The 17,923-nt window shown below is 33.1% G+C and overlaps 1 protein-coding gene across 2 annotated transcripts in view; it reads right to left on the bottom strand.

The window, feature by feature from the left end:
- The window catches only part of MTX2 (metaxin 2), a 59,365-nt gene that overhangs the window by 10,681 nt on the left and 30,761 nt on the right, over positions 1–17,923 (bottom strand). For both annotated transcript variants that reach the window (XM_045520945.2, XM_010960724.3), the window contains exons 4-5: positions 3,072–3,144; positions 181–257 (exon numbers count right to left, since the gene is read on the bottom strand). In XM_045520945.2, coding sequence (XP_045376901.1) covers positions 181–257; positions 3,072–3,144 — 150 coding nt within the window. The remainder of the gene's footprint in view (positions 1–180; positions 258–3,071; positions 3,145–17,923) is intronic.

Raw genomic sequence — 17,923 nt, 5'->3', positions numbered from 1 at the left:
CATTGATTTATATTAATAAAAAAAACTTACACTTTAGAACTATTTCTCTAGTAGTTTATATCTGCATTTTATAAAACTAGGTTAAAAATCAGTGTGAATGTTAAGACACGCTAAAGAATGATGTATGACTTGTTTAAGAGAAACTGTGATCAAATGCATTTGATATCTTTTTTTCGTTACCTTGGCTTTAACGAATTGGACTATTGGACCAAGTTCTGATACTACTTGATTTCCTACATGAATAAAAGGTACTTTACCTGTTGAGAAAAAAAAAAAAAGGTGAAAACACTCTCAGTAAATTAAAGTTTGTGCTAAAAAAGAAATCAACACAAAACTGGGATATATATTTTATAATAAAGAGTTTCATAACACTATGACGTTTGAAAATTACAGTTAAATGTGTGCATTAAATTCTATAAATTTTAAAACACTAATTACTAATTTTAAAACAGAAGAAAAAAGAACAAGGAGATTCATTTCTAGAGTTCTCACTTGTATATAACAGATCACAATATTCCCTTTTTAAAGCTAACGCTAACAAATCACTATACAGCAGTAAATACTAATTATTCAAATTATATGAACCGAACCTGGATGTTGGGTAATGATCACTAATAGATTTAAAAAAATTTAACTGGGCTTTCTTTTCCGAGTACAATGAATCAACCTATATTTAAGTTATCTTTATGAAGATTTTTTTTACATCTTCTACTTTCAAATCTCAGATATTCATTCAGGTCAATTGTTTAACCACATAATGGTGCATTAATAAATGTCTCTAACTAAAAAATAACAGGAATTAAGAGAATTAACAATCTTTGAAGGTATGCTAGCTTATGAATTATAATACACAGTATGTTCCCAATATACATGTAGGGAAAAAAGAACAAGTAGTATGCTTATAAAAATTGGTTTCTCTAAACAAATATTATATTTTAAAAGTAGTATTCATTTTTATAAATACTAATAATTTATGAAATTATTAGAGATGATGAGAACAAAATAGTCTCCAAAGAGCTATAAAGTCCACCTCAAATGGTAGAGGAAGAAACTTTGCCAGACCTAGTTCAAATAGAGTTCACACTAACAGCAGGCTTCTTCATGGTGCTTTTAAATAGACTCACTCCTCTGGCTCAGACAGCCTGAGGGTAATGGATGAGGAGCCCAGCACCAACAAAAGCTTCCTCCGCATCCAGAGAATAACATTACAAAGGAAAGGGAGGCCTTTTGGAATACAACTTACCAGACGTATTTAGAAGACATTTCCATTTACCAATATAAAAACACTGAATTCCTCATTTCCTTTCTTCTACTGCTTTATCAATCTTGCCAAAGAGAAAAAAAACTTCCTATCTACTACGTAAGCATTAGGTCATACTGTTTGTTAGCTTGGGATAAAATCTTTGTAACTACTATACTGCTAGAAATACTGCAGGTCTTCTGAGACAATCTGATCTGAGAATGAAAACTGTTTGTAAGTGAAATGCCTGGACTGAAGAGTATTTTGGGGTGGAACATTTTGAGAGCAAAGTGCCTTTCTCACTTTCAATAACCAGTCTGGAGTTCTTGGTAGAAAGAGTTCTTATGGGTGTACCTCGTTTTATTGCACTTTGCATTATTGTGCTTCACAGATATTGTGGGGGGTTTTTTGTTTTTGTTTTTGTTTTACAAACAAGGTTTGTGGCAACCCTGCATTGAGTAAGTATATTGAATTGAGTAAGCATATTGCATTGAGTAAGCATGTTGGCGCCATTTTTCTAACAGCATTTGCTCACTTTATGTCTCTGTATCACACTTTGATAATTTTCACAATATTTCAAACATTTCCATCATTATTATATTTGTTATAAATATAAACCATTAAAACATGAGTTTTTCTAATGGATGAGCAAAATAAGAGGTTTCTTAAAATAGAATCTACTCCCAATGAAGATGCTGTGAAGACTGTTAAAATAACCACAAAGGATTTAGAGTATTACATAAACTTAGTTGATAAAACAGCAGTAGTCTGAGAGGATTGACTCCAATTCCGAAAGAAGTTCTACTATAGGTAAAATGCTATCAAGCAACATTGCATGCTATAGAGAAATCTTTCTTGAAAGGGAGAGTCAATAAATGAGGCAAACTTCAATGTCTTAGTTTAAGAAATTGCCAAAGCCACCCCAAACTTCAGCAAGTACCACCATCAGTCAGCAGCAATCACGACCGTCTACCAGCAAAAAGGGTTTGACTCACAAAATGATTAGCATTTCTAATCATTTCTAATTGAGATATGTATATTGGTTTTTTAGCCACAATGTTATTGCACATTTAATAGATTACAGAATAGTATAAACATAACTTTTATATGCACTGGAAAACCAAAAAAATCCATGTGACTCACTTTATTGTGATATTCACTTTATTGTAGTGGTCTGGAACCGAACCCTGCAATATGTCCAAGGTATGCCTGTATTTTATATCTTTTCTTAAAAATACTTTGAGCATTATATAGATGTGAAGCAGATTAGCAGTTCGGGTAGTCAACTAAATACTCATATATCTCTAAATATAAAGAAATATGTAAAAATCAAGGCAACAAATTAGAAGTGAGTAAAGTTTTCTGCCTGACAAAGTGGAACCAATGTTATACCCTTATTATTGCAGGTGATCAGGCAAAAGCTCAGTGAGACAGCTATTCTCTGGTACCAATCAGATAGAGATCTTAAGAGAAAACTGAGGGCCCTGCTTCTCATTTAGGCAGAATAATCATGCTTAGAACTTTTACTTTTAAAGATAGCAAGAAGATGTTGCCAAGCAAGTTTATAGATTCAGAGGATACTAGAAGTAGAAAGGACTTTCGATATGATCTACAGACTTGACCACATCTGACCAGAGTTGAAATGAGTAGACATGTCACCCCAAGACTGTCAAGTTTCCAATTGTTATTTTATAAAACCATGGGGAAAATTCTTTAAAGGGTAAACAAAAAAAATAGGCATTCAAAAAAATCTAGGTACAAACTGGACTACCACTACAATTTTATTAATGTAGAATATTAACAGAGAAATTAAAAACTAAAAAACACTTACCAGATGGAGACATATATTCTGCATTTGCCCTGCAAACCACTTTGACAGGCAGATTACACATCTGCAAAAAGGCCTGTAAATCAAGAGAAGTACATAGTAAGTCTAGTGAAAGTATATGCATATTCAAACACAACTTTTATTTATTTTCTAAATTTAAGTAATAGCTCAGGAAAAGGAAAAGAATGAATCAATTTAAAGTGAAAGATTTGTATTCCAAAACAAAAATAAAATGTCACTGCAATACTAGAAAATCAATGACTTAGACACCAGTAAATATATTAAACTTAAAGCATTTATACATACAAATGTAAATTACTTATACTTATTTTACTGCATTAGTTTATGAAGTCAGCAATACTGTATATTTCTTTAATTTTTTTTAACAGATAAAGTCCATACTTGATAAGCTATTGCTTAATTCCATTACCCTTTACAGGAACCATATTTTTCTTGTTTTTGGAGAAAATTCTCAAAATGTTATTTTTACTATTTCAAAGTTCTCTCCAAAAATACTCAGTATCCTAATATGTATGCTGACTAATTCAATTTTGAAAGACTATTTATTTTCACTTTGTTTATAGCAACAAATATTTTATACACAACTAAACTGTGTAACAACAGGGAACCACTAAATCATTTGTGGTAAATCCAAACCATGTAATGTTATAAAACAATTTTAAAATCATTAATTACAGCTTCACACATGGCTGCCTAAAGAACTTTATTTCCCACGTTTCCTTACAACTGGGTGTGACCAATGTCTAAATTTTGGCCAATGGGACTTAAAAGTTCTGGGCATCTACTTGGGAAGTTTCTTTAAACGGAAAGGATATGACCTCTCCTCTTTCTTTCTTTCCTGCTGATTAGCATGTGAAAAGGATGACTATAGCCACAGTAGCTAAACTGAACCAGAGCAGAAGTTGAGTGTTGAAGATGGTAGAACAAGAAGAGTAAAGAAGTCTAAGGTCTTTGATAATCATGCAGTCACCAAACCTGGATTTCCTGTAATTATAAAAGGAAGGAAGGAAGGAAGGAAGGAAGGAAGGAAGGAAGGAAGGAAGGAAGGAAGGAAGGGAGGAAGGGAGGAAAGAAAGAAACTTCTGTCTTTTTAAGCCACTGCTATTTTCAGTTTTCCATAACTCACAGCCAAAACTAATCCTAATTCACCAACAATGACTGTTTCTAGGTTTAAACAGCACCTTATCCAACCAAAAGTTGATTTCTCTATGTCTATGTAAGTATACACTAACAGCCCTCTAAATACTATAACCTGTGCTCCCAATTTATAACAATAAGTGAGCTTCTTGATTGACCCACAAGAAGGGACTCTGGGTAGCAGTTCTCAAACTTCAGCATGCATAAAAGTCATGTAGAAGGTTTGTTAAAACACAGATTGCTAGGAAGGGAGGAATTAGAAAAAGTATAATGAGACCGTTTAAGAAGACTGGATAAAGAAGAAAAGGAAAAAGGGTCAACTCCCTTCTGTTACATATGTATCTGTTCCCAATGGTAAAAAAAGGCTGAGCTCATAAAAACATAAACAGGAAAAAAAAAAACAAAAAACAGTGGAAATAGGCTGAAATGACAAGAACCAGGTAGAATAACTGACATACAAGGTCTTTGAGAAGATAAAAAGAAATGAAATAAGAGCACAAGTGGAAGCATCTGTTTTTAATCAGGAAACAGGACACTTTTTCCACTATAATTGCAAGGTGTGGTCAGAATCAATGACAATGACTGCAAGCCAATAAAGGAGAAGGACAAGAAAATGAGGGAGCGCTCCTATTCCATGAAATGGGAAGAGAAACTGTCTGCTGAGAATGAAGGATTAGGAGGGGACTGAGGCCTTCAGAAGAACAAAAATAACTTGAAAGAATTGTTTAATGTATCTTCTCAAAGGTCATAATATCTAGTTGTTAGTTAACAATCATAATACTATACAAAGTAGTAAATATGGTGTATTTTGCTAAACTACATGTATATTGGTAACTGTACTAATCATTATTCCAAAAAGCTGTGTTTCACTAAAAAAGATTAAGCAAAATTGTAACGTTCTGCAATCAAAGCCATGTTTCCAATCCCGTGAATTTTTTACTTCTTTACTTTTCTTTACTGACTTAGTTTTGATCAATTTAACAACACTCAACTTATCACAGATCTCAATTAATGGCATAATTCTACTTAGAGAAAGATTAATTTTATAGCACTTACTACAATTATTCTTCATCCCTGATTCAAAACAAATCTCTGATTTAATGTGAATCAATCACAAAGTCTGATGTCATAAACACAGTATTTCATCCAAACATTAAATATGCAAAACAAAACATTACCATGACTGTCTTTAAGAATATAAAAACTCTAAATCCAAACCAGACTTTGATTCAAACAGTATTTCTCCTTTCTCTTATAGGATGGGAAAAATCCCTGAGAGGTTCCAAGAGTACTTTCACCTTTTACTTGCATTTTCAATCTCTTATCCTGCCCCAATACTCCAAATAAAACTGGCATGCTACACCAGCCTAAAACACATTTTATTTTCAGTTCTGAGATAGCAATTGCATACTTTTATTCTTATGTAAATCCAAACAAAAATGTAGTTCTAATTATAATTAGGAAAGTTAGGATAACCCAGCCAACTCCTATTCCTCAGTTGGATACATTATTTCAAACTAATTCAAGTGAATGACAACACAAAATTATTTAAATGAAAAACTTAGCACATCCTATCAGAACAATGATCTGTAACTGTGCTGTCCAATATGGTAGCCATTAGTCACCTGTGGCTAATTAACTTAAATTTAAATTGATTAAAGTTGAATACAATTTTTAATTCATTTCCCCAGTCACATTAGCCATTTCAAGTGCTCAACAGCCACATGTGGCTAGTAGCTACCATATTTATTGGACAGTACAAATAACAGAACATTCCCATCATCAGAGAAAGTTCTGTTGAACAGTGTGGGTATATTACAATGGTAATCAGTGCATAAAAGACATCTCAGCAAAACAGGCTGACATTGTCTGAAAGTGATTAGGCTAAATATTAGAAAAACAAGCTGCATAACATTACAGTGTCTACAAACCCTGCAAGTGATCAATCATCTTTTGATGACAGTGACACATTAAACACCACAATATTTTCAATTTCAGAAAAACCTAATACAGGGTTTACCTATTTGCTGAGCAACCCCAATTGACAAAATGGTCAGGTAAATTTATTAACATGTGAAAACTAAGAACTTAAGAATGAATAAATTAAAACCACAGCCAATAAATATATTCATTCATGAATATAAATTTACTGAGTACCTAAGCCTATGTCATGGTAGGAATTTTTTAAACACACACATACATGCACACAGAACATAATATCCAGTACCTGACTTTTAAGACTCTGAAATTTAATAAGCTTGATGTAGTTTCAACAAATTGAATTAATCAGTTAAATTCTTAGTGTAAAAAAAATTCACTGAAGGGGTAGAGTACCACTATATTTTATTCCCCTCCCCCCCAAAAAAAACCTCAAAGGAAAAAAGTAATACTAGATCATCAATAACCAGTTAAACATGAAGGACTGAATTTACACATTTATCTCTACAACCTTTCAAAAAATCCACTGAAATAATAGTGAAGAGATAGAAAATGTATAAACCCAGAAAAACACAAAGAATGGAAAAGCAGACCAGAGACGTCAACCCATTTTTGTAAGATGAAAAGCAGACTTGGCAGGGCAGAGGAAGCTTAAACCTAAGAGCATGCAGAGGAGAAAATCAATACAACTGCATCACAGAAACGAGGAAGATTCCAAAATTGGAGGCACCATGTACCACAGAAGGCAGAGGTGAGGTAAAGGACTAAAATAGGAGAACTGGATGAAAATCTGTGTAAAAGTCAGACAGCTGGCAGGAGACAGAGGTTTATACTCTGAGAAATCCACCAGAGACTTCTGACTCAGTACCCAAGCACAGCACAGAGGCCTGGAAGGAGGGTCACACTGAAAGGAAAGTTAAGGGAAAGTATGCACACTGACTGTAGAGACCCACAGCACCCCTCTCCCTTCTCAGTTCCCAAATACTGCCAGCCAAATTAAGTACCTCCAGGTATCTCTCCCAGAAAAGGCCTAAAAATACCAGTGGTTTTAGTGGGGGGTAGGGGTGGGTGGGACACCAGCCAAAAAAGTGGTAGCTCACTGTGCAATCAGTCTACAGTGAAGCCTACATGTCAAAAATCTCCCCTCATCTCCCCATCGGCTTTTTAGGACTTCATTCTTAAATATAAATTGATAGCAGAGATCAATATATAGTTGAGGAAAGCCTCAAACATACAGCGCCAAAGCAAACCACAAAAAAGGAATTGAGAGGAAACAGAAAATGCAGACAGCAGAGAGCAACTTCAAAGAAAAATTATAATGGCTAATATTTATTAAGCACTTACCATGTGCCAGGTACATGCAGAAGAGCTTTACCCTATGAGGTAAGTACAAAAAAAATTCCTATTTTAAGATGAGAAAACAGAAGTAAAGAGAGTTAAGGAATCTATTCAAGACATGCAGGAAGACAGGAAAGAAGGGAGGGAGGGAAGAAGGGATAGAAAAGGGAAAGAAAGGAAAAAAGAAAAAAGGGGGGAAAGAAAAATGAGAAGAAGCGAAGAATACAAAGGACTGAGATGACACTATATGTCTCAACAGCAACTCTGAAAGCTAGATGACACAAGGTCTTCAAAATTCTAAGAAAAAAATCTTGTCAACCTAAAATTCTACATGTGCCAAGGTACCAGTCAAGTGTGAAGACAGAAGAAAACACCATACAAGCAAGGTCTTTTTAAAAAAGCTAAAATAAAAACAAGAACCAAGAAAAAAAGAATATAGGACACAGAAAATTAGGGGAGCCAACATAAAAGGAAAACAAAAAATTCCCTGAATGATGATGAACAGCAGTCATAAGAAAATAGTTCTGAAGCCAACCAAAGAAAGGAACTGTTCTAATTTAAGTAAATGGGACAGGGCTTTCTAACACAGTATTTTCAAAATAAATTTCCAAAAGAAAAGAAAAATACATAAAGAACCTGATGTGTTCGACCATTGTGGGAGTGAGTTTCACAGTTCAGTCAAAGTTTAGGGGAGAAAACTACTCAAATGAATTAAATAAAGCAATGATTTACTCAATGGAAAAAAAAAAGAAATAATATGTTCATAGTATGCTGAACCACTCAGCTGGGATCAATATCTATATTCTAATTATAATTTAAACACCAAATATTAATTTAGCCAAAAAAGTTAAGAGAACTACCAGGAAGATGGGGAAGGAGAGGGTGAGGAGAATTACAAGAGGTAAATTTTATAGTGGAAATCAATAGATACGTTTAAATTAAAAAATGAAATAGCAACATAAGCATTTCACTTTGAAATATAGAGGTGAATTACCCAGGAAAAAATACAGCTGAAAGAATTGAACGTGATTGTCTCTGGGTATCAGTATTTGGGGGGAGGTAAGAGTGGGACAGTAGACTGTGGTTTTTTGTGTGATAAGCCTCTCATACATTGCTGGTGGGAGTGTAAATGATCCAACCACTCTGAACTGTTTGGTAGTATCTACTACTAAGCAGATATCTTATCAGCCAATAATTCCACTCCCAGAAATACACCAAAAAGAAACCGATGCATATAGCCACTAACACACAGGAATGCTCCTAGCAACTTCATCCATATAATCAAATAATAGGAACCCAAATGTCCATTAACATAAGGAGCAACTCTAAAATTCCTAATTCTAAGCTAAAAAAGATGTATGTCACCAATTGCTATTATAAAAAAGAAGAAAAATGAACATAAAAAGACTATACACTTTTCCTGATTCTTAATTCTTTACAAATAGCATTCACTGAGAATTTTTAAATCAGAGAAATTCTAAAAATAGTCCCAGAAGATGATACTATGATACTCTATGAAGAGTCTAAATTCTATTTCCTCAGTAATTACTTCTGAATCATAGCTTCTGGAAACTATAGCTCAGATTTTTTGTAAAAACTAGTTTTGAGAAATAAAAAATATTTCATTTATAAATAATTGAAACTAAGGCCACAGTTTAAATAAATAAGAACAATCTGTCACCAATCAATTCAAACCTTACAAATATCCTAAATTCTAGATTCAAAAGTTGTCATTGTAGATAACAATGTCACTGCTCTGATTAGATTATAAAACTAGCGGCTTAAATATTGGGGGAAAAAAACCTTTCAAATGTTGCTGATAAAAAAAACTGTCAGGAATATAGACAGGAATCCTATAATAGCAATCCTTCAGTAACATGGTGCCAGGGCTTCTGGTTCTTCTCCCTTCTCATTTCTTTTTTTTTTTTTTTTTTAACATTTTTTATTGATTTATAATCATTTTACAATGTTGCATCAAATTCCAGTGTAGAGCACAATTTTTCAGTTACACATGAACATATATATATTCATTGTCACATTTTTTTCTCTGTGAGCTACCATAAGATCTTGTATGTATTTCCCTGTGCTATGCAGTATAATCTTGTTTATCTATTCTACAATTTTGAAATCCCAGTCTATCCCTTCCCACCCTCTGCCCCTTTGGCAAACACAAGTTTGTATTCTATGTCTATGTGTCTATTTCTGTTTTGTATTTATGCTTTGTTTGTTTTTGTTTTGTTTTTTCTTTAGATTCCACATATGAGCGATCTCATATGGTATTTTTCTTTCTCTTTCTGGCTTACTTCACTTAGAATGACATTCTCCAGGAGCATCCATGTTGCTGCAAATGGTGTTATGTTGTCGGTTTCTATGGCTGAGTAGTATTCCATTGTATAAATATACCACATCTTCTTTATCCAGTCATCTGTTGATGGACATTTAGACTGTTTCCATGTCTTGGCTATTGTAAATAGTGCTGCTATGAACATTGGGGTGCAGGTGTTATTTTGAAGTAGGGTTCCTTCTGGATATATGCCCAGGAGCAGTATTCCTGGGTCATACAGTAAGTCTATTCCTAGTCTTTTGAGGAATCTCCATACTGTTTTCCACAGTGGCTGCATCAAATTGCATTCCCACCAGCAGTGTAGGAGGGTTCCCTTTTCTCCACAGCCTCTCCAGCATTTGTCATTTGTGGATTTTTGAATGATGGCCATTCTGACTGGTATGAGGTGATACCTCATCATAGTTTTGATTTGCATTTACAATGGAATAAAGACAGTCTCTTCAGCAAATGGTGCTGGGAAAACTGGACAGCAGCATGTAAAGCAATGAAGCTAGAACACTCCCTTACACCATACACAAAAATGAACTCAAAGTGGATCAAAGACTTAAACATAAGATGAGATACAATAAACCTAGAAGAAAATATAGGCAAAACATAATCTGACATATATCTCAAAAATGTTCTCCTAGAACAGTCTACTCAAACAATAGAAACAAAAGCAAGAATAAACAAATGGGACCTAATGAAATTTACAAGCTTCTGCACAGCAAAGGAAACCATAAGTAAAACAAAATGACAACCTACAGAATGGGAGAAAATTTTTGCAAATGAAACCAACAAAGGCTTGATCTCCAGAATATATAAGCAGCTCATACGATTTAATAAGAAAAAAACAAACAACCCAATCCAAAAATGGGCAGAAGACCTAAACAAGCAATTCTCCAAGGAAGACATACAAATGATCAATAGGCACATGAAACAATGCTCAATATCACTCCCTTCTCATTTCAGATCCCCCTAGCTTTTACTGTTATAATTCCCAGTTATGTGCCTTGTACTCATCTAGCAGATAATGATTATCAGCTCAATGAATAAATGAACAAACATATAAAAATCTGAACAATACATAAACCACAAAATGCACAAAGAGTAGAGAATCTAAAACTCAAAATCTTCTAGTTCTAGTCATAGGTGGAATTTTTCTAAATGAAGTAACTTCTAAATGAAGAAACTTCTGATAATAAAAACATAGGGGAAAAAAGGCTGCTTTTGTCAAAATTCAAAACACAAAATTTATACTCAACCACTGGTTGGGGTATAAATCAATGTAATCTTTTTAAAGGGTACTTTGGCAACATCTACCAAAATTCTAATTGTACATATCTTTTGATCCAGCAACTGTATTGTTAGAAATATATCATACAGACACACTTACATAAAATTATGTAAGATATATGTAAGGATATTCACACCTAAGTCCTATTTACAGTAGCAAAGTAGTAATTATAACAATAGCCTAATAGCCATCAATAAGAGACTGGTTCAATAAAACTGGTGAATCCACTAATGGCATATTTGTAGTCTTCAAAAAAGAAGGAGTTGCCCCTCAGCTGAACTTCTCATACTAAATTCCAAAGGCATTTCTCATCTGGCACCTTCTGTAAGGGCTACCGAATGACATGAGACAATATACACCAAATGCAGAATTCTTTTTTGTGTTATTTTTCTTCTAAAGGCCTGGTGCAAATCACTAAAACACAGCTTAATAAGGCCTACAAAAAGCTAATTTATTTGGTCCAATGTGTAGTTTCCTGTGAACTAACTAGGAGGATATAATTTTGAATATGTAGAAGAATGAATGGAAAGCACTTATTCATTCATTCCCTCACTCAATGCATATTTATTGAGCATGTACTATATATCAGGAACTATTCTAGGCAATGAGAACAGAGCGGTCCCAGACCTTACAGAATTTACATTCTAATGGCGACAGATGACAAAGCAAAAAAAGTCCATGGTGATTCCTGCTACTTAGAAACACAAAGCCATATGAAGGTACTGCTATTATATGTAGGATGGTCATATAAGGGTTCACCAACAACATAACATTTGAGCATAAACCTGAAGAAAGTTAGAGAGCAAGCCATGGAGATTTCTCAGAGAAGGGCAGTCCAAGTTCAAAGCAGTCCTGTGCTTCAACTGGTGTGCTTGAGGAACAGCAACAAGACCTGTGTGACGAAGCAGACTAAGTGAGTGGTAAGGGATGACAGGAGATCATGTAGGACTTACAGATAGCTGGAAGGATTTTGGCTTTTACTTTGAGTGAGATGATCATTAGAGGATGTTGAGCTGAGGATTGCTGGAATCTGACTGATGTTTTAAAAGATTACAAACAGCTGTACAGAGATTAGATTGTAGAGAGTAGAAGGGTAGAAACAGAAGAACTCATTAGGAGGATTCTGTAATAATCTAGGCAAGAAATGATGGTGGCCCAGACCAGATTAAGAGTGCTGGAGGTGGTAAGAAGTCAGATTCTGGCTATGTTTTTAAGGTAGGGCCAAAAAGATTTGCTGATAACTGGATGTGGACACAGGAAAAAGAGAGGACTCCAAAGGTAACTCAAAGTTCCTGACATAAACAACTAGAAAGATGGAACTGCCATTTACCAAAACAGGAAAAACCATGGAATGAGCAGGTTTTGGTGGGAGGAGGAGGATTCAGGGGTCTTTAGATGGTCTTCTCTATCACTTCTATGTTAGATTTCCAACAGGCAATGAATAGCAGACAACTCTGCTCTCTTTTCAAAGGCCTGGAGTTGCTATGGCACAGTTATATGCTTTGAAACCAGATAAGCAGATTCTAAGGAAACATTGAGAAACTCAAACTTGTAGGCCACCCATCTCTTTTATAGACAGAGGTGACAGAAATACCTACAAATCAGTATAATCTTTGTCAACACTTTCCTGCAAATATGGTAATATCAAAGTGTTAAGAAATAGGTAGAGCTACAGATACTATGCAGAATAAAAATACAATCAAGGACAGTTTTTATCTTTGGTCTTTTCCGTCTCCTGCATCTATAGCTCATCAAGTTAAAAACCTGAAAAGTCAATTTAACATCTGGTTAAATGAGAAGCTTGAAAAGGCTAAGAAGCCATCTGATAAGAATAGTATTATCTTCTGAAAATTTACTGAGAAGTAATACACAAAGGAGCCACTGTCAGCCAGAGTCCTTTAAAATCTCAGCAACTATGGCCCAGTTGTCAGGAAATTTAAAATAAGCATGCAGGTCTTACAATAAAAGTAAGTAAGCAGAATAACATTAATGAGCAAATCAAATAAAACAAAACATCTCAAATAGTATGCCTACCTAGTTTCTTCAAGTCTTTATTCCCTAAGAAATATATTAACAATATTCCAGAAAGAATCTAGGGGGAAACCAGTGAAATTAAATTTAAGCCTAAAAGTCATCAATTTCTTTAAGAGAAAACAATAATTATGATGGTTCCTGATAGAAGTAACAAAACAGAACCTACAATCTTAAAAGCCTTAAAATATCAAATATCAAATATCCTTTGTTTTAATTACATTATGTTAACAACAGCCAAAAAGGTAATTAAAAATATTCAGTTCATGAAATGGTAACAAGGGCTCAACTCTGGTTGAATGGAAACAGCCAGCCAAGCATAGGCCTGCCCTCGGCGTCGTCGCTACATTTGCACACAGAGGATGTTGCCTCCTTGAGATGCTGTCCCTACTATTATTTAGAGCAATTTGACTTTCTGTTGTTGACTCATAAGCCATACCACTCTTACGACTGGGCTACTATCCCACTCCTTATTTGTCACTGGTTAAATGCCCTAGCAGAATCTAAGGGATCCTAACAGAGTAAAGATTTAAGAATCAAGCTGTTAAAGTGGAAGACTAGAGTGTCTTTGAAAAATGGGAATCCTCTGCATCAGTCTTAAAAGTCAGTGTAGAACAGTAAGAGTTAAAAGAGCAGAAGCCTCCCAGCGGGACATCTCTTGGTAGAATCTTGGTGACTGACTGTGGTAGTCAGAGAAAGTTCCTTTACCTCATAAGCTTTCTCATTTCTAAAATGAAGATAATTTATTATTAGGCAGGCTAATTGAGGTGCTGTATGTAAAATACACACCATCTGGCACACAGTACATCAATAAATAACAAAATATTATTATTAAAACTAGTAGTAATAATATCAGTAACAATAAACACTCATATATCTATCTGCAGAAGAAGAAAGACTATTTAACCTTGGTGACTTCAAAAGAAAACTTCACTTATTTTCTACCTTTTAACATCTCCTTAAAAGGGTAAATAATTATATACTTAACTTAGTTATATTTATTTATAATCAAAATAGAAAAATTGTGCGCTAAGATAAAAATCTCTAAATAGGTATCAAAAGAATAAGGGAACATAACCAGAAGCACTTTTTTTTAACAATAATAAGATAAAGAGTAAATATATGATTTCTATGTTTTCAGTATGCATCTTATACAACACAAAATCTTTTCAACAAGGCAAAAACAAATGAAGACATTTTGATACTGACATAAACTTTTGCTTTATAAATAATTTTTCAAAGTCATACACACTAATGAAATTGACAAAAGGCCTTCCCCTCTAGAATATAAGCTCCATTAGCACACGATCACCATGCTTACCTTGTTCACTACTTTATTCTCGGCACACCATAGGTTCTCTTTATAAATATGCCACAGATATTTATAATAATAAATATAAGCATACCTAACTAAGTTCATAGAAAACTAGTAAGCTACAACAAAGATCAACATTTTGTTATCTTATGGTACCAAAGCTCACTGCATTTAAAAGATCAATGTAACTCCTGTTAAATTCAGAGGTATTTAAACAGATGATGTTTTAGAAAAATGATAACAAGAATTCAACTTTTTAAAAAATTAGTTACACAGAAATCAACAGAAACCAAAATTCAATTAGCAGAAAAAGCTTTAAATACAGCAAATTTGTTACCAAAAACATGAAATGCTATTGAAAGCACATACGAAACAGATCACATCAGAGAACAGAACCTTCCTTATTAACACAACTCTCACCTTAATACCACTCTTGGAATATCTGACTCAATTTTAGATACATCAATATCTGACAGCTTTAGAAAAAAATCAAGTTTAGAAAGAAAGCATCAAAAAGGATAATCAGAATAAGAAAAGATATAAGCTTTCCCCCAAGAGAATTAAATATAAATAAAAGTAAATTGTAGGGTCAAAATTAAGTAGAAGAGTTATAAAACAGTCAAAGTGCAGAAAGAATAATTCTTATAACCCAAGAATCTAATACAATACCAGTTAAATAGCTGACACTCAATGAGCAACTTGGGAGAAATGATAAGAAACTTAACTTTTTTCCTGAGTCCTTATAATAAGTGTTGTGAACTTTTGTGATTTACAGATAAAATAAACATTCCCAACTGAGGAAAATAACAATTACAACACCAACAAAAAAAAAAAAACTACCTCTTTAATTTAAAATTATTAGGATAAGCTAAATAGTAGGTGGCAGCAATATAAAATGTACTCATTTCATTTTAATAAACTAATGCAACTCAATATTGAATCATTTACCAATGAGCAGCATCAACTAACTTTCTTTTCTTTATTCCAAAAACAAAATGAACATTTGCCTTTAAGTTAAATATGTAACAATATTCTTTAATTGCAGTTAAGTAATAAAATCAACATTGCTTGCCAATAAAACTTAAAATAACTCAAAATTTAAAAGTATTTTTCTTAATAAGTTTTTAAAAGATTGGGTGCTTTATATTGATTAACACTGTGGAATTTAAGGTATCATAAACATGGCTTCTAAATGTATGTAAAGCACATTAACAAAATTATCCAAATTCAGATAGAGAACAATCCATTTTCAGTCCAACCATCACCAGCTATCCTTAGCCAGCAGACTTCAGGTTTTCTTCTTTAGGACAAAGCTATTCATTTCATAATTAAATTTGAAATACTTAGGTAAGAACTCACTAAGGACTATTATAAAGCATGCAAATACCATTTTCAGGGCACAAAATGAAAATGGTTCTGAATTTTAACTCATATCTTGCTTTACCAGGACGCAAAAGAAAATCTGTGACAACAACTGAAGAATTATTTTCCACCTTTCTAAAGAGACATGTTTTAAAATTAAAAACCATGAACAAATTTATCTACAAAATAATTCATTTTTCATATCAAACAGCTGCAGACCCTGTAATTGAAATAATGTATCTAAGGTTACAAATGAAAAGTGTTAGATATCATTCTTGAAGTGACAGATTAAGTTCCTAATCCAGTTAAAGTAATAGCCATATTTGTAGTTTAACATAAATTAAGACCTTAATTATATTTGTGACTATTTTAAACAAAATAACAAATTCCTTTGTACCTGGGAATGTAATTTATAGCAAAGCCAGGTTCATTTTCCAAACCAATCTATTTCACACTGCAGAAGTACTCTGGTATAATGGTATAATGTAATTCTTATTGTAGAGTGTTGAAAGAGTAGATTCACTAAAAGCACAGAAGAGGTTTGAAGATAAATGAAGATGCTATTCATTCAAGGGTAATTTCATCTTAGAACCATATGAAAGATGTTTCGCTCACATAGGGTAGTGTATGGCCTCAAATTTAAGTGTATTTTCAGCTCAAATATAATGCTGCTAGATCGATTATGTTGATATTGTGTATCTAATAATGAAGAATTTTAGCCTTTTTCTGTTTAAAAAATAGACTCATTTTTTTCATCTTACTGCTGTCTTTATTATTCTGTTTAACAGCAACAACAAATTCTTAGATTCTGCTTGCTATTGACTCTTTAAACAGAAAAGTATACAGTTGATATTCTAACATCCAATCTCTCAGAACTACAGAAGTGTGAATTTTTGCTAAGTTAAATGGATATTTATATTAGCAAACCATTACCCTGTATAACCACTTTACATTATTTCACTAATTAGTAAAAATGACAACTCTAATAGCTACCTAATTCTATTTTGAAAATACTTCATTTTCCCAAATCCTGTAAGACTAATTTAAATGTTTTATATACATCATACCATTTATGTGTTGAGCGATTAACATTAATACTGAGAATTTTTTTAATCTGCCAAATTCTATTTGCAATGTAAGTTCACAGTTATCTTTCCTAAAGATCACATTTTATACATTTAAATCATTTGAGGTGTTATAAGCATGTATCACCAAAATGCTTTATAATACTTCCTTTTTTGAGTTAAGAATTTTTTTTCCAATTTTTTACACTTTTATTAACACACAAAAAAATAACATTCAAACACAGAGAAAATTAAGTAACTTTGGAAGCAAAGCTTATAACTTTCTGCTTACATACAAGTGACAATTTTGGGCTGTTGGCACAAAAAAATAACATTCATAAAGCTCTTACTACTATATATCAAACATAAATTAAAATCATAGAGGGAAGGGCATAGCTGAGTGGTAAAGCACATACCTAGCATGCACATGGTCCTGGGTTCAATCCCTAGTACCTCTATCAAAATAAATAAATACCTAATTACCTCCCTCAAAACAAAAAATAACAAAATAAAACAAATTTTTTAAATAGTCATAGGCACTAGTTTATCAAATTCACATTTTGTCTGTAAGACTAACCACAGTGAATCCTTAGATTTTCCCAAACAAAAACACTGGCAATACACAACGGCTTTCTAGTAAAAAGGCAATTTTTCTCTTTAGGAAACTAAAAGGTAATGTAATATAGCACATTCAATCTGAATAATTTAAATTCAGTGACATCAAGGAAACATCTATCTACAGCCTCCGTTTTGCTCATTTTAGAATACTGAAAAGGATCGACTAAATTCTCTTTACCCCTTAGCTTTCCTTCTCCTGATCCTGAAAGTGAACACAGAAGCCTCATTTTGAAGAAAATGATGAAAGTGGAAGGGATAAACATACTTTAAAAAGTTAAAATTTTACATTTTAAAAACTTTAAAAAACTTATATCAATTTTAAAGTTTTGTCTATAGTATAATATTCTATTAATTCTCTATTAAAATATATCTACTGATACCTTCCTACTCGTATTTGTATCAGGTTTAAAG

This window comes from Camelus bactrianus, chromosome 5, assembly GCF_048773025.1.
Source record: "Camelus bactrianus isolate YW-2024 breed Bactrian camel chromosome 5, ASM4877302v1, whole genome shotgun sequence".
Lineage (NCBI taxonomy): Eukaryota > Metazoa > Chordata > Mammalia > Artiodactyla > Camelidae > Camelus > Camelus bactrianus.
The sequence above is the reverse complement of the archived record's forward strand: the minus strand, read 5'-3'. Positions and strand labels throughout refer to the sequence as shown.